At 46.4% G+C, this 26299-nt stretch overlaps 2 protein-coding genes across 5 annotated transcripts in view; one reads left to right on the top strand and one right to left on the bottom strand.

Moving 5' to 3' along the window:
- LOC110524302 (receptor-type tyrosine-protein phosphatase beta) overlaps positions 1 to 26299 on the bottom strand; it is a 52719-nt gene that overhangs the window by 5869 nt on the left and 20551 nt on the right. For 3 of the 4 annotated variants that reach the window (XR_016495531.1, XM_036979176.2, XM_090233385.1), the window contains 20 exons: positions 16173 to 16436; positions 15792 to 16055; positions 15385 to 15509; positions 15017 to 15155; positions 14499 to 14771; positions 14004 to 14145; positions 13756 to 13892; positions 13235 to 13498; positions 12447 to 12713; positions 11913 to 12212; positions 10965 to 11243; positions 10469 to 10618; positions 8794 to 9076; positions 8374 to 8480; positions 3082 to 3187; positions 2879 to 2959; positions 2705 to 2722; positions 2502 to 2583; positions 1299 to 1389; positions 1074 to 1150 (listed from right to left, as the gene is read on the bottom strand). Coding sequence is in view for 3 of the 4 variants with exons in the window: in XM_036979176.2 (XP_036835071.2) it covers positions 1074 to 1150; positions 1299 to 1389; positions 2502 to 2583; positions 2705 to 2722; positions 2879 to 2959; positions 3082 to 3187; positions 8374 to 8480; positions 8794 to 9076; positions 10469 to 10618; positions 10965 to 11243; positions 11913 to 12212; positions 12447 to 12713; positions 13235 to 13498; positions 13756 to 13892; positions 14004 to 14145; positions 14499 to 14771; positions 15017 to 15155; positions 15385 to 15509; positions 15792 to 16055; positions 16173 to 16436 (3449 nt within the window). In the remaining variant the exon portion in view is untranslated. The remainder of the gene's footprint in view (positions 1 to 1073; positions 1151 to 1298; positions 1390 to 2501; positions 2584 to 2704; positions 2723 to 2878; positions 2960 to 3081; positions 3188 to 8373; positions 8481 to 8793; positions 9077 to 10468; positions 10619 to 10964; positions 11244 to 11912; positions 12213 to 12446; positions 12714 to 13234; positions 13499 to 13755; positions 13893 to 14003; positions 14146 to 14498; positions 14772 to 15016; positions 15156 to 15384; positions 15510 to 15791; positions 16056 to 16172; positions 16437 to 26299) is intronic. The other variant, XM_090233383.1, reaches the window with a different exon arrangement.
- LOC149985554 (uncharacterized) lies at positions 18031 to 24655 on the top strand. Its single transcript, XM_090233389.1, has one exon. The coding sequence runs from the start codon at positions 21075 to 21077 to the stop codon at positions 23466 to 23468; it is 2394 nt and encodes a 797-aa protein (XP_090089515.1). The 5' UTR covers positions 18031 to 21074; the 3' UTR covers positions 23469 to 24655.

Raw genomic sequence — 26299 nt, 5'->3', positions numbered from 1 at the left:
CTCCAGCCCTATCCCACCCCTCCCAACCACCTTCAGCCCTATCCCAACCCTCACAACTACCTCCAGCCCTCCCCCACCCTCACAACTACCTCCAGCTCTACCCCACCCCTCCCAACTACCTCCAGCCCTACCCCACCCCCCCAACTACCTCCAGCCCTACCCCACCCATCCCAACTACCTCCAGCTCTCCACCACCCCTCACAACTACCTCCAGCCCTACCCCACCCCTCCCAACTACCTCCAGAACTACCCCACCCCTCCCAACTACCTCCAGCCCTCCCCCACCCCTCACAACTACCTCCAGCCCTACCCCACACAACTACCTCCAGCTCTACCCCACCCCTCCCAACTACCTCCAGCCCTACCTCACCCCTCCCAACTATCTCCAGCTCTACCCCACCCCTCCCAACTACCTCCAGCCCTACCCCACCCCTCCCAACTACCTCCAGCCCTACCCCACCCCTCACAACTACCTCCAGCCCTACCCCACCCCTCACAACTACCTCCAGCCCTACCCCACCACTCCCAACTACCTCGAGCCCTACCCCACCCCTCACAACTACCTCCAGCCATACCCCACCCCTCACAACTACCTCCAGCCCTACCCCACCCCTCCCAACTACCTCCAGCCCTACCCCACCCCTCCCAACCACTTCCAGTCCAACCCCACCCCTCACAACTACCTCCAGTCCTACCTCGCCCCTCACAACTACCTCCAACTCTACCCCACCCCTCACAACTACCTCCAGTCCTACCCCACCCCTCATAACTACCTCCAGCCCTACCCCACCCCTCACAACTACCTCCAGCCCTACCCCACCCCTCCCAACTACCTCCTGCCCTACCCCACCCCTCCCAACTACCTCCAGCCCTACCCTACCCCACCCCTCCCAACCACTTCCAGTCCTACCCCACCCCTCCCAACCACCTCCAGTCCTACCCCAGCCCTTCCAACCACCTCCAGTCCTACCCCAGCCCTCCCAACCACCTCCAGCCCCCCACCCCACACAACAGAGGGGATTTTACCAGAGTGAAGGTTGGTTCGGATTTGTCCGTTTGTTTGGATAACTTACAGGAATGTAGCTGGCGTTGATGTAGTCAGAGCACGGATCATCATCCACATAGGACAGCTTCACACGGGTCAAGTCGTCTACACAACACAGGCCATGCACAAAGACATTGAGTTGGCAATTTAGTTGTCATAGTGAAAAGAAAGAAATCTCTAAATTGTTTGTTTTTTTCTTGTTTTTTGTCTATGTATTCGAACCCTGTGAAATCGCATTGTGCATCTGACTCACAGGGAAGGATGTTGTTGTATCGGTTCTTCCCCCTGTTCTCTGGCAGTAGGGCTGTGTCCAGGGGCTGGTTCCTTCCTACGTCTTTCAGGTCCTTACACAGGAAGTGACACGTTAGGTTTACCAAAGATACCTACTGAACATACAGTGGCAAGAAAAAGTATGTGAACCCTTTGGAATTACCTGGAGCTCTGCATAAATTAGTCATCAAATTTGATCTGATCTTCATCTAAGTCACAACAATAGACAAACAGTGTGCTTAAACTAATAACACACAAATTATTGTATTTTTCTTGTCTATATCGAATACATCATTTAAACATTCACAGTGTAGGTTGGGGAAAGTATGTGAACGCCTAGGCTAATGACTTCTCCAATCAATGCGACAATATTGGAGATGTTGGTTAGAGCTGCCTTGCCCTACAAAAAACACTCACAAAATTTGAGTTTGCTATTCACAAGAAGCATTGCCTGATGTGAACCATGCCTCAAACAAAAGAGATCTCAGAAGACCTTCAGATAAAGAATTGTTGACTTGCATAAAGCTGGAAAGGGTTACAGAAGTATCTCTAAAAGCCTTGATGTTCATCAGTCTACGGTAAAGACAAATTGCCTATAAATGGAGAAAGTTCAGCACTGTTGCTACTCTCCCTAGGAGGGTCCGTCCTGCAAAGATGACTGCGAGATCACATGCTAACATCTCTGTTGACGAGTCTACGATACGTAAAGCACTAAACAAGAATGGTGTTCATGGGAGGACACCACGGAAGAAGCCACTGCTGTCCAACAAAAACATTCCTGCATGTCTGAAGTTTGCAAAAGTGCACCTAGATGTTCCACAGCACTACTGGCAAAACATTCTGTGGACAGATGAAACTCAAGTTGAGTTGTTTGGAAGGAACATACAGCACTATGTGTGGAGTAAAAAAGGCACAGCCCACCTACTTCCAAAGGGTTCACATACTTTTTTCTTGCCACTGTAAATACTGTATGCATTTAATAAAATGTCATAATCAATCTACTATTTAAAACACTTTAAATTAAAAGGTAGGTGTCAGAGCAGGAAAATACATCTACACACGTCTGTATTGTTTTCTTTATTAAAGTAAAGTAAATAGGACTATTCCGACTTCCTGTAAATGTACTCCAATGCTATTATATGTGATTGAGAATGCCCAACGGACAGTGAATGTTATCCAGTCTTACTTCGTACTCCTCAGACAGTAGATAATTGGAGTCAGCCTGGAGTTTGGTGTAGTGGGACTCAAAGTGCATGATCTTGACGGGGCTGCAGCAGGATCAACAGATTTAAAAAAAGGTTTGAGCCAAACAGAGTGGAGCAAAAGACGAACCAAAATGGACTTAACAGTAATTGGGTGAAAACAATAACCAAAGCATTTAAAACATACCTTGAAATACGACGGTTACTGGAAAAAAAAAAAGGGAGATAAAGGTATTATTGGCTCAAATGCAATAATGGTCATTTCTTTGTGAGTTTTTATCCTGCCAGGAAACACATGATATTTTATATATGTAACAAATTAAATGCATTAGAACTGATCACAGACTGCTCCTCCTCTTACCCCCTGACGCCCATGTGCACTCCTGATGTGGGCCTCTCCCTCCTCATGCTCAGTCGGACCACCCGCCGCTCCTGCACACTACTGTAATCACAAGTGTCGTATGTAGAGTGTACGTAGAGTGCAATATCACGCTGGTATGCAGTGTATAGGTAGGTCAAAGTGTGTGAGTAGGTTACATGGGGCAGGGAGGGCCAGGAACTCACACTTTGCGAACTTTCTGTCTGCAGATGAGCAGTGCAGTGACTCCCACCACCATGACAATGAGGAACATGCCGGCACTGATGCCCTCGATCACACCGCTCAGGGGCTCTATGAGAGGAATATACAACCAATCAACAGTCTTTCTCATAGAGGACCAATCACTCATAAGCATTTCTGTCATGTATTGTCATGTTGTGTCTTGTTTCTGTCCTTTCCCTTCACCCTGTCTCCCTCTGCTGGTCGTTATTAGGTTACCTTTTCTCCCCCTCTTTCCCCCAGCTGTTCCTTGTCTCCTCTTAACTACCTCGTCAGCCCTTTTCCCACCTGTTCCCTTTTTCCCTCTGATTAGTCCTCTATATCTCTCTCTGTTTTTGTTTCTGTCTTTGTCGGATTCTTGTTTGTGTTATTCATGCCTGAACCAGACTATCGTCATGTTTGCTGCAACCTTGTCCTGTCCTGTCGGAATCTGCCGGTCCATCTGAGCCTACGTTTGTTTTGTTATTAAAGAAGCTCTGTTTACGTTAATTCGCTTTTGGGTCCTCATTCACGCACCGTAACAGAAGAATCCGACCAAGAATGGACCCAGCGACTTCGGATCCTCTCCACTCAGCCGTCGAGATCCAGGGAGCGATGCTAGGCAGACACGAGCAGGAATTGTCTGCTGCTCGACATGCCGTTGAGACCCTGGCCACCCAAGTCTCCAACCTCACAGAACAGGTTCACCATCTCCGCCTCGATCCACCGGCCACTTCCAGGGCTTTCGAATCTCCGGAGCCCAGAATCAATAACCCGCCGTGTTACTCTGGGGAGCCCACTGAATGCCGCTCGTTCCTCACCCAGTGTGATATTGTGTTTTCTCTCCAGCCCAACACTTACGCCAGGAGCACTGCTCGTGTCGCCTACGTCATATCTCTCCTTACTGGACGGGCTCGTGAGTGGGGCACGGCAATCTGGGAGGCAAGGGCTGAGTGTACTAACCAGTATCAGGACTTTAAGGAGGAGATGATACGGGTTTTTGATCGATCTGTTTTTGGGGAGGAGGCTTCCAGGGTCCTGTCTTCCCTATGTCAAGGTAATCGATCCATAACAGACTACTCTATTGAGTTTCGCACTCTTGCTGCCTCCAGTGGCTGGAACGAGCCGGCCTTGCTCGCTCGTTTTCTGGAGGGTCTCCGCGCAGAGGTAAAGGATGAGATTCTCTCCCGGGAGGTTCCTTCCAGCGTGGATTCCTTGATTGAACTCGCTATTCGCATTGAGCGACGGGTTGATCTTCGTCACCGAGCTCGTGGAAAGGAGCTCGCGTTCTCCGTTGCCCCCCTCTCCGCATCACTACCATCTTCCTCTGCCGGCTCGGGTGCTGAGCCTATGCAGCTGGGAGGTATCCGCATCTCGACTAAGGAGAGGGAACGGAGAATCACCAACCGCCTCTGTCTCTATTGCGGTTCTGCTGGTCATTTTGTCACTTCATGTCCAGTAAAAGCCAGAGCTCATCAGTAAGCGGAGGGCTACTGGTGAGCGCTACTACTCCTGTCTCTCCTTCAAGATCCTGCACTACCTTGTCGGTCCATCTACGCTGGACCGGTTCGTCAGCTTCCTGCAGTGCCTTAATAGACTCTGGGGCGGAGGGCTGTTTTATGGACGAGACCTGGGCTCGGGAACATGACATTCCTCTCAGACAGTTAAGGGAGCCCACGGCCTTGTTCGCCTTGGATGGTAGTCCTCTCCCCAGGATTCAGCGTGAGACGCTACCTTTAACCCTCACTGTCTCTGGTAATCATAGCGAAACCATTTCTTTTTTAATTTTTCGTTCACCTTTTACACCTGTTGTTTTGGGCCATCCCTGGCTAGTTTGTCATAATCCTTCTATTAATTGGTCTAGTAATTCTATCCTCTCCTGGAACGTCTCTTGTCATGTGAAATGTTTAATGTCTGCTATCCCTCCTGTTTCCTCTGTCTCTTCTTCACAGGAGGAGCCTGGTGATTTGACAGGGGTGCCGGAGGAATATCACGATCTGCGCACGGTGTTCAGTCGGTCCAGGGCCACCTCTCTTCCTCCACACCGGTCGTATGATTGTAGTATTGATCTCCTTCCGGGAACCACTCCCCCCCGGGGTAGACTATACTCTCTGTCGGCTCCCGAACGTAAGGCTCTCGAAGATTATTTGTCTGTAGCTCTTGCCGCCGGTACCATAGTCCCCTCCTCCTCTCCCGCCGGAGCGGGGTTTTTTTTTTGTTAAGAAGAAGGACGGGTCCCTGCGCCCCTGCATAGATTATCGAGGGCTGAATGACATAACAGTGAAGAATCGTTATCCGCTTCCTCTTATGTCTTCAGCCTTCGAGATCCTGCAGGGAGCCAGGTTTTTCACTAAGTTGGACCTTCGTAACGCTTACCATCTCGTGCGCATCAGGGAGGGGGACGAGTGGAAGACGGCGTTTAACACTCCGTTAGGGCACTTTGAATACCGGGTTCTTCCTTTCGGCCTCGCTAACGCTCCAGCTGTCTTTCAGGCATTAGTCAATGATGTCCTGAGAGACATGCTGAACATCTTTGTTTTCGTTTACCTTGACGATATCCTGATTTTTTCACCGTCACTCCAGATTCATGTTCAGCACGTTCGACGTGTCCTCCAGCGCCTTTTAGAGAATTGTCTTTTTGTGAAGGCTGAGAAGTGCACTTTTCATGCCTCCTCCGTCACATTTCTCGGTTCTGTTATTTCCGCTGAAGGCATTAAGATGGATCCCGCTAAGGTCCAGGCTGTCATTGATTGGCCCGTCCCTAAGTCACGCGTCGAGCTGCAGCGCTTTTTCGGCTTCGCGAACTTCTATCGTCGTTTCATCCGTAATTTCGGTCAGGTGGCAGCTCCTCTCACAGCCCTTACTTCTGTCAAGACGTGCTTTAAGTGGTCCGTTTCCGCCCAGGGAGCTTTTGATCTCCTCAAGAATCGTTTTACATCCGCTCCTATCCTTGTTACACCTGACGTCTCTAGACAGTTCGTGGTCGAGGTTGACGCGTCAGAGGTGGGCGTGGGAGCCATTCTTTCTCAGCGCTCCCTCTCTGACGACAAGGTCCACCCTTGCGCGTATTTTTCTCATCGCCTGTCGCCGTCGGAACGTAACTATGATGTGGGAAACCGCGAACTGCTCGCCATCCGCTTAGCCCTAGGCGAATGGCGACAGTGGTTGGAGGGGGCGACCGTTCCTTTTGTCGTTTGGACTGACCATAGGAACCTTGAGTACATCCGTTCTGCCAAACGACTTAATGCGCGTCAGGCGCGCTGGGCGCTGTTTTTCGCTCGTTTCGAGTTCGTGATTTCTTATCGTCCGGGCTCTAAGAACACCAAGCCTGATGCTTTATCTCGTCTCTTCAGTTCTTCAGTAGCCTCCACTGACCCCGAGGGGATTCTCCCTGAGGGGCGTGTTGTCGGGTTGACTGTCTGGGGAATTGAGAGGCAGGTAAAGCAAGCACTCACTCAAACTCCGTCGCCGCGCGCTTGTCCCAGGAACCTTCTTTTCGTTCCCGTTCCTACTCGTCTGGCCGTTCTTCAGTGGGCTCACTCTGCCAAGTTAGCCGGCCACCCTGGCGTTCGGGGTACGCTTGCTTCCATTCGCCAGCGTTTTTGGTGGCCCACCCGGGTGCATGACACGCGTCGCTTCGTGGCTGCTTGTTCAGTCTGCGCGCAGACTAAGTCCGGTAACTCCCCTCCTGCCGGCCGTCTCAGGCCGCTTCCCATTCCCTCTCGACCGTGGTCTCACATCGCCTTAGATTTTGTCACCGGACTGCCTTCGTCAGCGGGGAAGACTGTTATTCTTACGGTTGTCGACAGGTTCTCTAAGGCGGCTCATTTTATTCCCCTTGCTAAGCTTCCTTCTGCTAAAGAGACGGCACAAATCATCATCGAGAATGTTTTCAGAATTCATGGCCTTCCGTCAGACGTCGTTTCGGACAGAGGTCCGCAATTCACGTCTCAATTTTGGAGGGAGTTTTGCCGTTTGATTGGGGCTTCCGTCAGTCTCTCTTCCGGCTTTCACCCCCAGTCTAACGGTCAAGCAGAACGGGCCAATCAGACTATTGGTCGCATCTTACGCAGTCTTTCTTTTCGCAACCCTGCGTCTTGGTCAGAACAGCTCCCCTGGGCAGAATACGCCCACAACTCGCTTCCTTCGTCTGCGACCGGGCTATCTCCTTTTCAGAGTAGCCTCGGGTACCAGCCTCCGCTGTTCTCATCTCAGTTCGCCGAGTCCAGCGTCCCCTCCGCTCAGGCTTTTGTCCAACGTTGCGAGCGCACCTGGAAGAGGGTCAGGTCTGCACTTTGCCGTTATAGGGCGCAGACTGTGAGGGCTGCTAATAAGCGTAGAACTAAGAGTCCTAGATATTGTCGCGGTCAGAGAGTTTGGCTCTCCACTCAGAACCTTCCCCTTAAGACCGCTTCTCGCAAGTTGACCCCGCGGTTCATTGGTCCGTTCCGTATTTCTCAAATCATTAATCCTGTCGCAGTTCGACTTCTTCTTCCGCGATATCTGCGTCGCGTCCACCCGGTCTTCCATGTCTCCTGTATCAAGCCCGTTCTTCGCGCCCCCGCTCGTCTTCCCCCCCCCCCCCCCCCATCCTTGTCGAGGGCGCACCCATCTACAGGGTCCGTAGGATTTTGGACATGCGTCCTCGGGGCCGTGGTCATCAGTACCTAGTAGATTGGGAGGGGTACGGTCCTGAGGAGAGGAGTTGGGTTCCCTCTCGGGACGTGCTGGACCGTGCGCTGATCGAGGATTTCCTCCGTTGCCGCCAGGTTTCCTCCTCGAGTGCGCCAGGAGGTGCTCGGTGAGTGGGGGGGTACTGTCATGTATTGTCATGTTGTGTCTTGTTTCTGTCCTTTCCCTTCACCCTGTCTCCCTCTGCTGGTCGTTATTAGGTTACCTTTTCTCCCCCTCTTTCCCCCAGCTGTTCCTTGTCTCCTCCTAACTACCTCGTCAGCCCTTTTCCCACCTGTTCCCTTTTTCCCTCTGATTAGTCCTCTATATCTCTCTCTGTTTTTGTTTCTGTCTTTGTCGGATTCTTGTTTGTGTTATTCATGCCTGAACCAGACTATCGTCATGTTTGCTGCAACCTTGTCCTGTCCTGTCGGAATCTGCCGGTCCATCTGAGCCTACGTTTGTTTTGTTATTAAAGAAGCTCTGTTTACGTTAATTCGCTTTTGGGTCCTCATTCACGCACCGTAACAATTTCTCACTAACTATCAATCACACCTCGGCATCATACACCATCAACCAATCAGAGTTGTGTGTGAATAGTTTCCCACCTGCATCTGTGACCAGGGGGAGGGACAGGTAAGTGTCTGTGTAGAGGGGCGGGGTGTATCTGCTCTGCTCCTCGTCAAAAAGCTGGGTGAACGCACGCACACTGAGCCTAGAGAGAAGAGAAAGCCCACCATGACACCCAGTATGGTCCCACTGTATGACACTAGCTGAAATGTTGTTGAGTCATTGAACATCTACAAACTATCTACTTGGGACTATCCAAATAAAGTGTTACAGAATTACACTCTAAGGCCCCAATTTGATCAACGAAAGATAAAAGAAAAACAAACTGCGGGCAATATGACATCATCGTACACAGCGGGGCAAATTCCTACTTGCAGAAATCAGCAACAAAGAAACGACAGATCTGCCAAGACTGCCGGAGGAAACTGGATTGATTTAGGCAGAACCCTGTACTATACCTGTATGCAGTTTTGGGTTTGAGTGGGCCATCACAGAAAGGGTGGTCTCTGTGTTTGTCTGGGTCCTGCTCCCTGTCCTGGGCCTGTAGGTGGTCACATGCCCCCCCGAGGGTGTCCATACCCGTACCCAGGCTGATCGCAAAGCTCTGGGTCTCGCTGTCTGATCCCACTGTGCAGCGACTGGGGAAGTAGCTGGTTTGGTAGGCCTTGACGGAACTGTTCAATTTGTAGTCCAGATAGGAGGGTAGAGGGTGGTGCTGCTCTGGTTGAATGTTTTCATTGTCTGTAGGGGGGGGGGGGGGATTCACAATCACATCCATCCATGATTACAGTAATTCAAAGAAATCAACCTACTGTACATTCAGCAATTATAGAGACCTACTGACACAGAGATAGAGAGATAGAGAGACATACTGACACAGAGATAGAGAGACATACTGACACTGTTCACAAACACAAACACACGCTACAGAGCCCCAGGACAACAGCACAATTAGACCCAACCAAATCATGAGAAAACAAAAAGATAATTACTTAACACATTGGAAAGAATTAACAAAAAACAGAGCAAACTAGAATGCTATTTGGCCCTACACAGAGAGTACACAGCGGCAGAATACCTGACCACTGTGACTGACCCAAAATTAAGGAAAGCTTTGACTATGTACAGACTCAGTGAGCATAGCCTTAGGCAGACATGGCTCTCAAGAGAAGACAGGCTATGTGCTCACTGCCCACAAAATGAGGTGGAAACTGAGCTGCACTTCCTAACCTCCTGCCCAATGTATGACCATATTAGAGAGACATATTTCCCTCAGATTACACAGATCCACAAAGAATTCAAAAACAAATCCAATTTTGAAAAACTCCCATATCTACTGGGTGAAATTCCACAGTGTGCCATCACAGCAGCAAGATTTGTGACCTGTTGCCACGAGAAAAGGGCAACCAGTGAAGAACACACACCATTGTAAATACAACCCATATTTATGCTTATTTATTTTATCTTGTGTCCTTTAACCATTTGTACATTGTTAAAACACTGTATATATATATAATATGACATTTGTAATGTCTTTACTGTTTTGAAACCTCTGTATGTGTAATGTTTACTGTTAATTTTTGTTGTTTTTCACTTTATATATTCACTTTGTATGTTGTCTACCTCACTTGCTTTGGCAATGTTAACACATGTTTCCCATGCCAATAAAGCCCTTGAATTGAATTGAATTGAATTGAATTGAATTGAATTGATAGAGAGACATACTGACAGAGATAGAGAGATAGAGAGACATACTGACGCAGAGACAGAGAGATAGAGACATACTGACACAGAGATAGAGAGATAGAGAGACATACTGACACAGAGATAGAGAGATAGAGAGACCTACTGACACAGAGATAGAGAGATAGAGAGACCTACTGACACAGAGATAGAGAGATAGAGAGACATACTGACACAGAGATAGAGATAGATACTGACACAGAGATAGAGATAGATACTGACACAGAGATAGGCAGGCAGGCAGGCGGGCGGGCGGGCGGGCGGGCGGGCGGGCGGGCGGGCAGGCAGGCAGGCAGGCAGGCAGGCAGGCAGGCAGGCAGGCAGGCAGGCAGGCAGGCAGGCAGGCAGGCGATAGGTTTGTCTATATTGTTCAACCTTAATTCTGCTTACTTTCAGACTCGGTCACCACCACTGTGAAGAACTTGACTGCTCCGTTGATGTCACTGAACCAGCTGCAGTTAAACTTGAAGAAGATGGTGTTTTTGGTGATGAGAGCAGCCCTGTTGTTAACCCGGGTGCTGAGGGAAGGGAGGGGAGGGCCTGGAGGGAGAAACGCAGCAATAGAACAGCTAGGATTGTACTGGAATGTACCTTGTTAGCCGGGAACATACATGGACTAGCAGAATCCTAGTCCACAGAATATCAGACCACAACAGCTTCACACCACAGTGGATCATAGTGGCCTTCGAACCATGTTTATAACTGGTTAAAGTGACCTATAAGGACCACAAAATAACTAGAGGAGACAGCAGTGAGACCATAGTCAAAGTCAATGGCTTTGGCTGTCATTTAGCCATACAGAGTTGACCGTATCGCATCTCTCCCTGTGGTCATCATCACACAGTCACTGTGACCACAAGCCAAACACAACCCCTTTGGCACTCACGGTCGATCATGGTGACCACGCTATCCTCAGCGGCCTCGCTGGTCATGCTGTCGGAGATAGCCTTGATGGAGACAGTGTAGCGTTTGTGCGGCTCCAGCTGGGTGATGTGGTAGAGGGTGCTGTCGCGGCCCGTACGCCGGGAGTACACCAGGGTGCGGGAGTCCTGGTGGAGGCACTCAATGGTGTAGGAGTCACAGTCGGCCTCCGGGGGGCCCCAGGAACAGGAGATGGAGGTGGAGTTCTGGGGGCGGCAGTGTAGGTACTGAACACGCTCTGGCTCTATGGAGGGGATAAATTGTAGAGGGCGTCAGAGGTAAGAACAGGGGTCCAAAAAACTATAGTCTCTCTAGTACAGAGGTCAAATGGGTCAAAGATATTTATAACTAACTCAAGATAGTTAATCTGTGCCGTTTTCAATGGGAGTAAATGAAAAGTGGGCAGAAAAAAAGCAAGGAGGTGGGCAGAGCCAAGCATGAGCTAGCATGAGCTAGCATGAGCTAGCGAGATCCTATATTTCCGCTAGGGAACACTTTCTCTGTAAAGTGCGCGTGTGCAATAACTCAATTCGCCCTTGCACTCCTTGTTAACAACACAATTGTTCAAAACTTTAACAAAGTGTCGCATCTACAAAACATTGTGCACTCTGTCCGTAACGGATTCTAGTTTTGGGAACAGAAAACTGTTTTGATATTGGGCTTTTCTTTTGTGAGAAAATGAGCAGAATGTCCGCTCAATTCCATCTCGTTCAATATTCTCCCACTATCGGCCACTGGGCTTCCTCTCCTCCCCATATTTGATGATGCTTATACATCCGGTGAAACATTTGGCACCTGCTTTTATCCATGTCTGTAGTGTGCACAGGAGTTTGTTCTAGCCAAGCAACGACTCGACATCTTCTTAGTCTTGCAATACTTGCAACCAAACAGTGTACAGTATAGCGCCACCTACTGGTTCGGATGCTCTTGTGGATGGGCAGGCTGTAGGCAGGGCTCCCATCCTCACCAACACCACCAACAGCCCCACTGACAGTACGCAGGCTGAAGTTGTACAAGCGTCCGGGGTACAGGCCCTTAAGGATGCGGCTGCCGGAGGTCCGGGTGTGGTAGGGGTTGAACACAAACAGGTGGTCCCGCGGTTCCCACTGCAGGTCAAAGTCATCGTAGTCGCTGCCTGCAGGACCACTCCAGGTCAGTTCCAGGGAAGTGTTGGTGACCCCGCCGAATGACACAGAGGTAGGGGGTCTGGGGGCTGAAGAGATGATAACAACGCAAAGATAAGCAATTTGATGAACATCCAAGCAAATACTGTACAATAAAAACAGATTTTAGTGTAGAATATATGGTAATTGTTAAACATCAAGACATATCAGGACAGCCCTCAAGAAAGCTGCTCTTTCTACTGTACATCCATATGTTCTCTTTACTGACTCAACTAATTCCCCCTCAACACTCATTGACAATCATCTAGTAAGAGAGGACTCACCGGTCCTGCCCTGAGTGGTGGCCCTGTTTGTGAGCTCTCCACTGCGGGTGAGGATGACAGCATGGTAGAGGCGCCCGGGGATCAGCGTGGGGACGGCATACTCCGTGGCGTCGGGCCCTAGAGCCTCCTCTGCCTGCTGGGAGCCATCTGGGTTGTAGACAGACAGCAGGTAGCCGCTCAGCTCCCCCTCTGCACGCTCCCACGACACCCGGAGCTCCTCCGCCTGGGGATGACTTCGGGCCTGCAGAGACGTCACTGCAGCTGGGACTGAGGAGGACGAGGAGGAGTGGAAAAAAATCAGATGTCAAGTCATGATGTAATGTCAGTGAGCGTGACGGATACAGTTAGCACTTAGTTGTTTGTTTACCACATAGTTTATGTGAAAGAAACACCTTACGTATGTGCCATCACGTGATGTGAAACTCACATCTTATCTCAAGTAAGAATTTGTCTTTATCATACCCTAGACCGACAGTACCCCTCCTCAGCACTAGAGAGCACAGATGTTAGATTTTAATTTGATCACCCTGTCATTGCTGAGATTTGTCCTGCGCTGCAGGATTTACATAAATTCACTGAAAACCCACACTAACACACAGTTACATTAACAGGATTCCACTTTTCATGCAGCCTCATTTTGGCCAGCTAATAAGACTAACCACCAATCAAGCAACATAAAATTGTTGGAAAAGTGTGAATGGACTAAACGTTCAAATACTGTTGCTGCAGGATTATTTTGCTGCGACAATGCTGGTCAAATTAAGATCCTACATCTGTAGCTCTCTCACCAGTCCTGGCCCAGATAGCTGAGTCATTGGTCTGCTCTCCGCTGCGTGTTAACACCACCATCCTGTAGGGGGCACCAGGCCTCAGGCCCTGGAAGGAGACCTGCAGCGTGTTAGGCTGGCCGCTGCGCCGGTCGTACAGGGTGTCGTCTCCATTGTACAGGTAGAGGTCGTAACCTTCCAACTCTCCCTCTGGGGGAGACCAGTGGAAGGACAGGCTGCTGCTGCTGTTGGCCTGGATGGAGAGGTCGCTAACCGCTGCCGGACCTGGGGATGAATTATTCAATCAAATTTAAATCACATTTATCAAAACCCTCTCTCATCATCAGTTGTTACAATGTGCTTCACCAGAACCTGACCTAGACCCCGAAGAGCAAGTGAGAAGGAAGCACAGTGAGAAGGAACAACTTCCTAGAAAATAACATATGGCTCTCCAGGATTAGGGTTGAGCACTTCTGTACTGCACATAATACCACTGGACATTTTTTTCAAGGGACTTGGTGAATAAATCCATGCAGTCTTACGCGTGCGTGCTTCAGCGGTGACCCCCTCACTGCGGACCCCTCCGCTGGTGGTGTGGACCAGGACGTGGTACCTCTTCCCCGGGGTGAGGCCGTCGAAGTGGTGCTGGAGCAGAGTGGACCCAGAGGAGGCCTGGGAGCTGTACAATTTAATTCAATTCAATTCTATTCCATTCCACTCAATTCAATACAATTGGAGTGGTTCATAGAATAAATACAAGAATGCCAATAGAATACACAAATAATAATACCTGTTGGTGACCAGGTGTCCCCTGTCGTCCAGCAGCTGCAGGCTGTAGCCGTCCGCCACTCCCCGGGCCTCCTGCCAGCTCACCTGAATACTGCAGGTGGTGTGTCTGTTGTCAGCCTGCAGGCCCGTCACTGCAGAGGGGACTGAGGAGAGAGGGGACAGTTTCGATTTGATTGTTTCTGACCTTTATTTAACCAGGTAGTCCCATTGAGGTCAGATGACTTATTTCCTAAGGGATACAAATTGCACATAGGCATCACTGTTGACCACTCAACAGCCGATTAGGGGGTAAAAAAAAAAGAAGCAGAACCAATCAGTTCAGTCAAATGGACTGATTTCAAATTGTAGATAGCCAAGAACCAGTGAGAGAGATCACTATTCCTTCCCAGTCCACCACCAGAATACCCAAATATACAGTGTGAAATGCTAATGCCCTGCTTATGAATGCAGTGTACGAGTAAAGAATGTGTTATGAGTCCTTATGCAGCCTCCTCACCGGTGCGTCCGCTGGCCGTGTTGTTGTTCAACAGTATACCACTGATAGACCTTACAGTCACACTGTACAGCTGCCCAGGCTGCAGGGAGTTGAATCCCAGCTGATTTGGGTGTTTGGGTACGGGTCGCGTCTCCAGCATGCGTCCCTCTGGCCCGTCCAGTGACAACGACACAGAGTAGCTGTCCACGTCACCCTGCCCCGGGGTCCAGCTGATCTTCAGGCTGTTACTCTGCCCATTGTTGCTCACGTGGATGTTCTTGACCTTGCTGGGAACTGCAAGCATCGGGAGAAAAGACGAGAAGGAGACAGAAGAACCAGGAGAGGGAGAAAGGGGGTGGAAATGGAACAGAAATGAATACTGTTGTCAGTTTATCTTTTGCTTGTGGTCGATTTGTTTTCGATTCTGTGACATTTTGCTGTGTCCCGTTTTGCTAACTCAACTCAACCAATGGAGTAGTCCCAAACGTGCTAACAAATCAAACACATGCATTTTGAAAGAAAACAAACAAAGGTTTCACCTGTCCTGCCCTCTATGAACTGGGCCCTCTGGTTGGGTCCGCTGAAGGTGGAAACGTGGATCTTATAGAGGCGTCCCGGGGTGAGGGAGGACAGGACACACGCCCCCGCGCTGCTGCCCAGGGTGATGGGCGGGAACACCTTCATAATAATAATACATAATACATTCATTGTTAATACATTTTGCTATATTAAATGACTATACTTTTTTTTAGAAACACCCAAAGTCACTTTACATAATGAAAATCGGTAAGATAAATAGAAATAAAGCAGGGAGAAAATATAAGAACAGAATGAAGGTCCTAAAAGTCCTCTAAACATGAAGACGGACTAACCAGGTACTTCTGTAGACCGGACCAGGAGGACTAACCTTCATGTCGTTGAAGAGGAGCTGCACCTCGTAGTGATCCACATCCCCCAGAGCAGCCAGCCAGGCGACACGGAGGTCCTCCGTGCCCCGCCCAGCCAGAGCTAGTGATCTCACCGCCGCAGGGACTGTCACAGACAGATTCGAGATTGAAATAGATCAACTGTGATGTTCTCAGAGGCCATGCATTTTGCAGCATACAAACTCAACGTACAACACATACAAAGGGACAAAGGGTGGCGAGAGGCAGGGTTCAAATAAGCATGCTCAAGGAAACTGTTTCACCAAAATTAGACAGTTATGAGTGTAACTAGCTTAATTATTATTACAAACACCACTATGCTATGCACATATTATATATTAGAAATAAAAAGAGAGATAGAACATATTATACTATTCGTATCACTCACAGGTCCTTCCGTCCGTGGACACGCTGGTCTCATACTTCCCGCTCCAGGTGCTGACGATGACAGTGTAGAGTCTCCCGGGCACCAGGCCGTTGAACACACACTCGTTCTGGCTCTTCATAATCGTTTTGTTCTGGTGGAAGATGTTGTTGTGCTTGATGACCACCTGGTAGTAGTCAAAGTCCCCTGCCGCATGGCGCCAGTACACCTTTAGGTAGTCATCCCTGGCCGAGTGGATCGCTGTGGGGTTCTGGACACTAGAGGGCTCTGGGGAAGAGGAAAAGAATAGAATAGAATTGAAGAACACTTGAATTGAATAGAACAGCAAAGCAAGCAGACGAGAAGTATTTCAGACAGACAAACAGGTAGACGCGGTAGACCTACGTGTGCGTTCCTGCACGATGGTGTGGTTTTCGTAGACTCCACTGCGGGAGACGATGGAGATGTTATAGAGCCGTCCAGACACCAGGGACTTGAACACACACTCAGGGCTGGACTTGGACACGACCAGGGTGTGGACGGTCCTCTCGCGGTCCTTCAGGGTGACCAGGTAACTATCCACGTCGCCTTGGGCTGGTCGCCACGACACACTGAGGAAGTCCATACGACCGTTGTTACTGACTGTCACCTCGCCTACGGCAGCAGGGACTGGAAGGGGGGATGGGGAGAGAGAGAGACTGATTCAGTCATTCTGTGAATCACTGTCTGTTCATATTTGCAGCTGTGAAGGCTGTATGAATCAAAATATATAGTTAAACAAATAAAAATAAAAACTTGTTTTGTTACGTTTTTGTATTGTAAGGACTTAAAAACAACTATTTTTTATTTGAATTCTTGTTTTGTTTTTTTCTCAATAATAATGTGGGATATGTAAGAACATCTCTTACAAGCAACATCAAAACAGTAACTTGGTTGTGTGTTAAATTTTTTATTTAACCTTTATTTAACTAGGCAAGTCAGTTAAGAACAAATTCTTATTTAAAATGAAGGCCTACCAAAAGGCAAAAGGCCTCCTGCGGGGACGGGGTCTGGTATTAAAAATAAAAAAATGTAAAATATATAAATATGGGACAAAACACACATCACAAAAAGAGAGACAACACTCCATAAAGAGAGACACCAGACAACAACATAGCAAGGCAGCAACACATGACAACACAGCATGGTAGCAACACAACATGACAACAAAATGGTAGCAACACAACATGGTGTCACACCCTGATCTGTTTCACCTGTCTTTGTGATTGTCTCCACCCCCCGCCAGGTGTCGCCCATCTTCCCCATTATCCCCCGTGTATTTATACCTGTGATCTCTGTTTGTCTGTTGCCAGCTTGTTAAGTCAACCAGCGTGTTTGTGTCTCAGCTCTTGCTTTCCCAGTCTCTCTTTTTCTCACCCTCCTGGTTTTGAACCTTACCTGTCCTGTCTCTGAACCCGCTTGCCTGACCACTCTGCCTGCCTGCTGACCTGTACCTTTGCCCCACCTCTGGATTGTTGACCTCTGCCTACACTGACCCTGCCTGCCGTTCAGTACCGTTGCCCCACCTCTGGTTTACTGACCCCTGCCTGCCTTGACCTGTACCTTTGCCCCACCTCTGGATTGTTGACCTCTGCCTACCCTGACCCTGAGCCTGCCTGCCGACCTGTACCTTTGCCCCACCTCTGGATTGTTGACCTCTGCCTACCCTGACCCTGAGCCTGCCTGCCGACCTGTACCTTTGCCCCACCTCTGGATTGTTGACCTCTGCCTACCCTGACCCTGAGCCTGCCTGCCGTCCAGTACCGTTGCCCCACCTCTGGTTTACTGACCCCTGCCTGCCTTGACCTGTCTATTGCCTGCCCCTGTTGGACTATTAAACCATTGTTATTTCAACGTTGTCTGCATCTGGGTTTTACTTTCATACCTGATACATGGTAGCAGCACAAAACATGGTACAAACATTATTGGGCACAGACAACAGCACAAAGGGCAAGAAGGTAGAGACAACAATACATCACGCAAAGCAGCCACAACTGTCAGTAATGATATTTGAATGAAGAGATTGAGTTAAAACTGTCAATGTCACATTCCATTCAAGACACTCTCTCTTTCTTCGCCATTTATTTATTGGATAACTTTCATATGAATGGCTCATAAATGGCTCAAGCTTGTTGGGGTTGAAAGTTATTCAATAAATAAATGGCGAAGAAAGAGAGAGTGTCTTGAATGGAATGTGACTGCACTAATAGGCTATAGATTTTTTTTTTTAATGATTTTAATATTGAACCTTTATTTTATCAGGGAGTCATACTGAGACCCAGGTCTCTTTTACAGATAATCCCTGAATTACAGAAAGTATCCAGGCCCCTTGACTTTTTACACATTTTGTCACGTTACAAACCTTATTCTAAAATAGATTAAATATTTGTTTTGCCTCATCAATCTACACACAATACCCCATAATGACAAAGTGAAAACAAGTTAAAAAAAAACAAACAGAAATATCTTTATTTAAATAAGTATTCAGACACTTTGCTATGAGAGTCGAAATTGAGCTCAGGTGCATCCTGTTTCCATTGATCATCCTTGAGATGTTTCTACAACTTGATTAGAGTCCACCTGTAGTAAATCCACTTGATTGGACACCTGTCTTTATAAGGTCCCACCGAAGGCAGTGCATGTCAGAGCAAAAATCAGGCCATGAGGTCGAGACAGGATTGTGTCGAGGCACAGACCTGGGGAAGGGTACCAAAACATTTCTGCAGCTTTGAAGGTCCCCAAGAACACAGTGGCCTCCATCATTTTTAAATGGAAGAAGTTTGGAACCAAGACTCTTCCTAGAGTTGGCCTGAGCAATCGGGGGAGAAGGTGAGGTGACCAGGAACCCGATGGTCACTCTGACAGAGATTCAGAGTTCCTCTGTGGAGATGGCAGAACCTTCCAGAGGGACAACATCTCTGCAGTACTCCACCAATCTGGCCTTTATGGTAGAATGGCCAGACTGAAGCCACTCCTCAGTAAAAGGCAAATGACAGCCCGCTTGGAGTTTGCCAAAAGGCACCTAAAGACTATCAGACCATGAGAAACAAGATTATCTGGTCTGATGAAACCAAGATTCAACTCTTTGGCCTGAATGCCAAGCGTCACGTCTGGAGGAAACCTGGCACCATCCCTACGGTGAAGCATGGTGGTGGCTGTGAGGATGTTTTTCAGTGGCAGGGACTGGGAGACTCGTCAGGATCGAGGGAAAGACAAACGGAGCAAAGTAAAAAGAGATCCTTGATGAAAACCTGCTCCAGAGCGCTCAGGACCTCAGACTGGGGCGAAGGTTCACCTTCCAAACTGGACAACGACCCTAAGCACACAGCCAAGACAACTTAGGAGTGGCTTCCGGACAAGTCTCTGAATGTCCTTGAGTGGCCCAGCCAGAGCCATGACTTGAACTCGATCTATCATCTCTGGAGAGACCTGAAAATAGCTGTGCAGCGATGCTCCCCATCCAACCTGACAGAGCTTGAGATGATCTGCAGAGAAGAATGGGGGAAACTCCCCAAATACAGGTGTTCCAAACTTGTAGCGTCATACCCAAGAAGACTCAAGGCTGTAATCGCTGTCAAAGGTGCTTCAACAAAGTACTGAGTAAAGGGTCTGAATACTTATGTAAATGTGATATTAAAGTTTGTTTTATATACATTTCTAAACATTTCTAAAAAACTGTTTTTGCTTTGTCATTATGGGATATTGTGTGTAGATTGACTAGGGGGGAAACGATTTAATCAATTTAAAACTAGGCTGTATTGTAACAAAATGTGGAAAAAGTCCAGGGTTCTGAATACTTTCCGAATGCACTGTACATTACAGAAAATACACACATCAATATAAATACAAAATACAAGTGGAAAGAAAAAGTATTATTACATTATTGTGAGGTGTAGGCCATTGTTCAGGCCTAGCCTACATCTATGTGGACCGACAGTACAAGAGGGCATAATCTGGCCATTATAATATTATTGTATGTGAAACTCACATACTATTGGTCTAAATTGGGTGCCATTTTATTGATTATGGCATGACGCTGCCTATTAATTGCTGTGATGCCATAATGAGGTATGTACATAGAATTATAATGAACATTCTAATTCTAAGGGGGATGCGTTTTCATTGACTATCGCTTTCAAAACCCCGTATCCAGCATCATAATAAAATGATGTCATAATTGCATTCCAATTCTCGTCGTATGTTCTAACCTTTGTGTTGGAGTGCAAACCGATAAGGCTACTCATAAAGAAAGGACTTGAAGCATACGGATGATCCAAAATGAACTGTGAAATGTGTGAATTATTGGCCATTTCATCTCTCGAATAAGTATGTACCATCTCTCGAATAAGATATTTACCAATTTAATATGTCTAATAATTGTCAAGTCTAAGCTAAAAAAATATCCTGAATGATTTAGGCTATATTGCATTGATTGCTTTGTTTTGTTTTGTTCCATCAAGTTGTCCACATACAAGACAGTCATCATGGACTGTTTCTGTTTGCCTGGTCCAAAGAGAGTACAACTTCTTACTGTAAGTAGGAGCTTCCTTTTTCATGTAACTTATTTGATGTTCAATGAATTGCTATTTCTCAATTTTATAAGTTCAAACTTCGTCATTGCTATGTAATTAATTGTATGTTAAAATATTTGGTACTAAAACATGGTTTTCATCTCCTTTCATACATTCATCTTGTTCAGAGGCAGCCCACCAAGTCTCAGAAAGTGGGTCTCCTCAGAGAGAAGGTGACTCTGATTGGGGAGGCCATCAAAGTCATGAAGAGTGACCGGGAAGCCATGATGGCTCAGCTGAAAAAGAGCCAGAAGAAACAGCAAAAGCATGAGGAGATGCTGCAGTACAGCAAATGGAAGCAGGCTAAGGACAACCAGGAACTCTGTGTGGTCGTCAGAAGGCTAGAGGAGAAGGTAGACGTGGAGACCGAGGCACTCTGGGCAGAGATGAGGAGACTGGGAGAGCTGCTTGAGGAGGTGAGAGGACATGACTTCAGACATAAGAGCGCCCCGTTTGAGCACCTAGTGGCCTGGTATGAGGGTCTAAATTAAGTTTGACATTGAAAAAGTTCAATGGAGCCAGAAGAAAAGCCCTGCAGATATTTGTCTTAATTCCACGATATTATAGCTGCAGTATATATCCTGTCTTGTTTAATCGGTTGAATGTATGTAATGTAGCTTGAACAAGTATACGGTTAATTCTATGCCATTTAACAAAGATGCACATGCTATAACTACCTAATGTTGCTCTGTTTCTTATGCGACAGAACATAAATGGTGTGGGTGACTCCTCAACCTACATGAAACCTTCTTGGGAATTCCCCATTCCAGTGCCCCCCGCTGGCCAGCCTACGTCAGGACGGCATCAGTACTACCAGAGTGTGTCTCTGACAGGCAGCTCAGGTGTCCTCCCAGCTGGACAGAGACTCCATGGACGCTCTCCTGTCCTACCCCCACTGGTTGATCCTCCCATGCCTATAACACATTGGTTTCCTTATCTCTCTCCTCCCAAACGCCCTCTGCCGTTGCCACCTGCTATTCTCGAGGGGCTATACACAGACGCATCCTCAGACCCAGCTTTGAGACAGGAGAAGGAGATTGAGGAGATGATGAAGACAATAGAAGAGGAGAGGGAGAAGGATCAGGCGGAGATACTTGTGGTGGTGGAAAAAGTGATGGAGAGAAAATGGAAGAAGTTGCAGAGGAAGTCTCCAGCAAATATAATACAGAAGACGGAGCAGGACATGATAGAGATGATGAAGTCAATAGAAAATGAGAGGGAGTTGGATCGGATTGAGATACTTGAAGCTGTGGAAAAAGAGATGGAGAGAAAATGGATGAAGATGCAGAATGTAGGTCAGAAAGAGAAAGCAGGTAACGGTGAGGAGCAATTGACGAAGAAGCAACAGTGTATTGGGGATCAGGAAAAGAGGGTAGAACAGGAGGAGAACAAGCTGATAGGACATATGAAAGAGAGCCAGAAATGTCTAGATGAAATTAAAAAAGAAAAGGCTGAGAGGGACTTAAGATTGGCAGAGACATTTGATGAAGAGCTAAAGAAAGGAAAAGAGAGGATGAAGACCCTGGAGAAGTTGAGGAAGGAAAAAGACAAGGAGGATAAACTCTGGTTGGAGGAAGAAAAAAAGAAAGAGAAAGAGAGGATTAAGAACCTGGAGAAGGAGATGAAAGAAAAAGACAAGGAGGATAAGCTCTGGTTGGAGGAAGAAAAAAAGAAAGAGAAAGAGAGGATTAAGAACCTGGAGAAGGAGAGGAAAGAAAAAGACAAGGAGGATAAAATCAGGTTGGAGGAAGAAAAAAAGAAAGAGAAAGAGACTATTAAGAACCTGGAGAAGGAGAGGAAAGAAAAAGAAAAGGAGGAGAAATTTAAATGGGAAGAAGAGAAACAGAAAGAAAAAGAGAGGCTGAAGATCCTTGCGAATGAGATGAAGGCACAAGAACTGGAAGAGAATCTTAGGTTTGAGAAAGAAAAGAAGAGAATAAAGAACCAGAAGAAGGAGAAAAAGGAAAACGAAACAGAGGAGAAACTGAGATTGGAAGCAGAGAAAAAGAAAGAAAAAGAGATGGCAAGAATTTGGGAGAAGGAGAGGAAGGAAAAAGAAAAGGTGGAGAAACCTAGACTTGAGGAAGAGAAAAAGAGAGAACAGGAGAGGATAAATAACCTGGAGAAGGAGAAGAAGGAAGAAGAAAAGGGGAAAAAGAGGTTGGCTGAAGCTGAGAAAAAAAGAGAACAAGATGAGAAGAAGCGCCTGAAAAAAGAGGAGAAGGATAACGAAAAAGTGGAGAAAAAGTTAGCTGAAGCTGAGAAAAAAAGAGAACAAGATGAGAAGAAGCGCCTGAAAAAAGAGGAGAAGGATAACGAAAAAGTGGAGAAAAAGTTAGCTGAAGCTGAGAAAAAAAGAGAACAAGATGAGAAGAAGCGCCTGAAAAAAGAGGAGAAGGATAACGAAAAAGTGGAGAAAAGGTTAGCTGAAGCTGAGAAAAAAAGAGAACAAGATGAGAAGAAGCGCCTGAAAAAAGAGGAGAAGGATAACGAAAAAGTGGAGAAAAGGTTAGCTGAAGCTGAGAAAAAAAGAGAACAAGATGTGAAGAAGCGCCTGAAAAAAGAGGAGAAGGATAACGAAAAAGCGGAGAAAAGGTTAGCTGAAGCTGAGAAAAAAAGAGAACAAGATGTGAAGAAGCGCCTGAAAAAAGAGGAGAAGGATAACGAAAAAGCGGAGAAAAGGTTAGCTGAAGCTGAGAAAAAAAGAGAACAAGATGAGAAGAATCGCCTGAAAAAAGAGGAGAAGGATAACGAAAAAGCGGAGAAAAAGTTAGCTGAAGCTGAGAAAAAGAAAGAAAAAGTTGAGAAAAAGGTACAAAAGCAGGAGGAGAAAAATAGAGAGCTTAAACTAAAACTGAAGGAAAAAGAGAAAATAAAAAATAAGCAGGAGAGGAAAGAAAAAGAGAAGCAAGAGAAAATGAGAAAGGAGCAAGAGAAGAAAGAAAGAGAGAAGAGAGAGCAAATGAAACGGACAGAGAAGAGAATAGGAGCGAGTGGGGCAATGAGGAGGGCGAGACAACAGACAGAGGATTCAGACTCCGAGGAGTGGGCAGATACAGAGAGTACTGATGAGTCTGTCACTGATTGGTGAGTGTTGAATCAGGCTTCATGGAGTCATTTCACCACGAACCTGATCTGTTGAATATCTCTTAGGTTTGATAGATATGATATAGCCTCACTAACCAGGCTCATAGCATTAGATTGGCTTAGATTGTGTCCTAGAACTGATCCCGTGTGACTCAGTAGGTAGCGCATGGCGCTTGCAACGCCAGGGTTGTGGGTTTGATTCCCACGGGGGCCCAGTATGAACATTTATGCACTCACTACTGTACGTAGCTCTGTATTAGAGCATCTGCTAAATTACTCAAATGTAACTCAAGTGAACTGCTGTGTTTATGTTACAGGGATTGTGGGAGCAAACGGTACATATAGGGACAAACATAATACTGTCAAGCAAAGATGTACATCAGACCACAGGAGAAGAGAGAGAGACACATAGTCTACTAGACACATAGTTTACTAGACCTAAAAAGGACAGACATACCAAAGAACACACCAGGCTAAACATAAGGGGCCCATAGCATAAGATGGGCATGTATTCTTTTTAGGACATGAAGATGCTGAAGGAATGTCAGAAGATACACATAGTCTATGAGTCCTAATAAGGACAGACATACCAAAGAACACACCAAGCTAAACATAAGGGGCCCATAGCATAAGATGGGCATGTATTATTTTTGGGTCATGAAGACGTCCTGCCACTATTATAACTTAACTGAAAGCAGATATGGGCGTTATTGGGCGTGAACAAGCAGGATGCACAGATTGGGATATAATGGTGGCAGATGGACTGAGGGAAATAACTTCATTTGCATGTGGGATGGACTCATATGTTGTATGTGCATAAATACAGAGCCAGAGCTTAGGGAAGGTTGTGTTCCGCGGACCAGCTCGGCTTCTGATATTTTGTATTAAAAGCCTTTATTGAATTCACAAGTTCTTGTAAGTGTTAAATGTTGTTACAATTCTCCACGACAGGATTTGAACTGAATTACCCAGATATTTTGGAAGAAAACATTAGAGATGACACGCAAGAGTATCAGAAAAGGAGAGAAGAAATGAAAGGAATATGGTAAAGCTGAAACAAGTTTCAAGATCTACAAGTAAGATCCACTAAAGGAGATCTACGAGGGATACAAGATCTAGAAGACAGATATTCTAGCAGCCTACCAAGGGAAGCCATTTAAAAAAAAAAAAAAACAATGAAAAAAATAAAAAGTCTTTAATCTCTCTGTGTTTTCATAAATGTACTTCAAATCGCAAGAGGCTGAATGTATCTCACCTCTGTATGTGTAGGCCATGATGCTGTCTGGTCATAAAGAGTATGACATTGTTGCCGCTCTTAGGATTGAATGCAAGGGAAACCAGCGAGCATTTAGCCTCCCTTGATAAAAAAAAGAAAGTATAAAATAACAGCTAAACTGAGTGAGCTCAACTGTGAATGGTCCTGGTGCACCAAAACAAAAGTGTCAAGGGAAGGCAGTGTGGATTTGGCACATCGCATCAAGAGATGACAGAAACAACCTGAATTGTTGCATCTCGTGTTGTTTGTGTCATCCGGTGGCTAGCTAGCTAGCTAGATACAATTTCCCCTTTCTTAAATTAGCCTTGGATGGAGACAGGGATTTGTACTTGTGGTTTTACTTAATTTGCCGTACTGGCCAATGATTATCATGGCAATTCTGATCCAACCATAAATTCATACATTGTACCACTGGACTGAGAGGATGGAAGTGAAATATGTAGCTAGATGTTGAAGGCTAATGTTAACTAGCAAACGTTGCCCATGAAAGGAAGTTAGGCTAGCGAGCAGGCATTTTAGCCTAGGACAACAACAAAAATAAAAGTGTGTACTGTATGACTGTCATAGACCGTTTTGTCAACATGAAAGAGGTGGATCGCATTGGTGTTTCTCTACAAGTATGGTGAGTCAAAATGTTTTTTCTACTTGCACACACACACAAATCAGAACCATGAACAGCCACATCATTTTTAGCTTACTTTGATTGGACTAAATAGTTTTTGGTATTGTTGTCACTGTATTAGACTAAGCATAGGTGATTTAATGATGTTGGAATAGTGGAGGGAGTTTCTGTTGTCTTTGCGACTTGTGGTAAATAAATCCATAGTTGTTTAGTAGCCCGAAAATGTCAGGAAACATTAACTTGCTTGTCCATGCTGTCGGTCATGTAACTGTTTGTTACATGTAATAATATTCTTAATGAACTTCACCGGACAGGTTGCGCTCAGGTTTTGTGATGGAACAAAGTTGTGGCTGAATTTATATAGGCCTCATATTCCATTGTATATTATTGTCATTTCGAGCTGGAATCCTTAATGGTGAAACACACGTCTGTTTGCGATAGTACAATAAAGAGCAGCTCCACGAGCTCTTTTCGCATTTGGTGAAAACATAATCTTTGAAGGAAGTTTTAAGGTTTAGCATCGGGTTTAGGTTTCCTGAACAACTTCTATGAAAGTTGAGTCACTGTGTAAATTAACGTCAGACATTTGGCTCCATTAACAGACAGTTAATCAGATAAGAGAGATCGGTTCCCAATTCAGCCTAACATTATGTTTACATATGTGCTAGTAATACACGCATATACAGTGCAGTGTCGTAAGTTACAGTATACACATGTTTAGCTAATGTGGGGTAACTAGTAGGCTACAGCTGTCAGTGTTCAGCAAGTTAACATTCATCAATTTGAAATCCATTAACTCAGTTAGATTTTCATACTTGAACTCAAAACAAACAATTGTTATTATCAATCTGTTAACGTTACTCAAAACATTACCACAATTTGCAGATAGCCTGTTTGCTATCGTAAAGGTGTAAGAAATTATAGCTAGCTATATTAC

Source organism: Oncorhynchus mykiss, chromosome 1, assembly GCF_057628025.1.
Source record: "Oncorhynchus mykiss isolate SJ-2025 chromosome 1, ASM5762802v1, whole genome shotgun sequence".
Lineage (NCBI taxonomy): Eukaryota > Metazoa > Chordata > Actinopteri > Salmoniformes > Salmonidae > Oncorhynchus > Oncorhynchus mykiss.
Note: the sequence above shows the minus strand (reverse complement) of the source record. Positions and strands in the feature narration are given on the sequence as shown.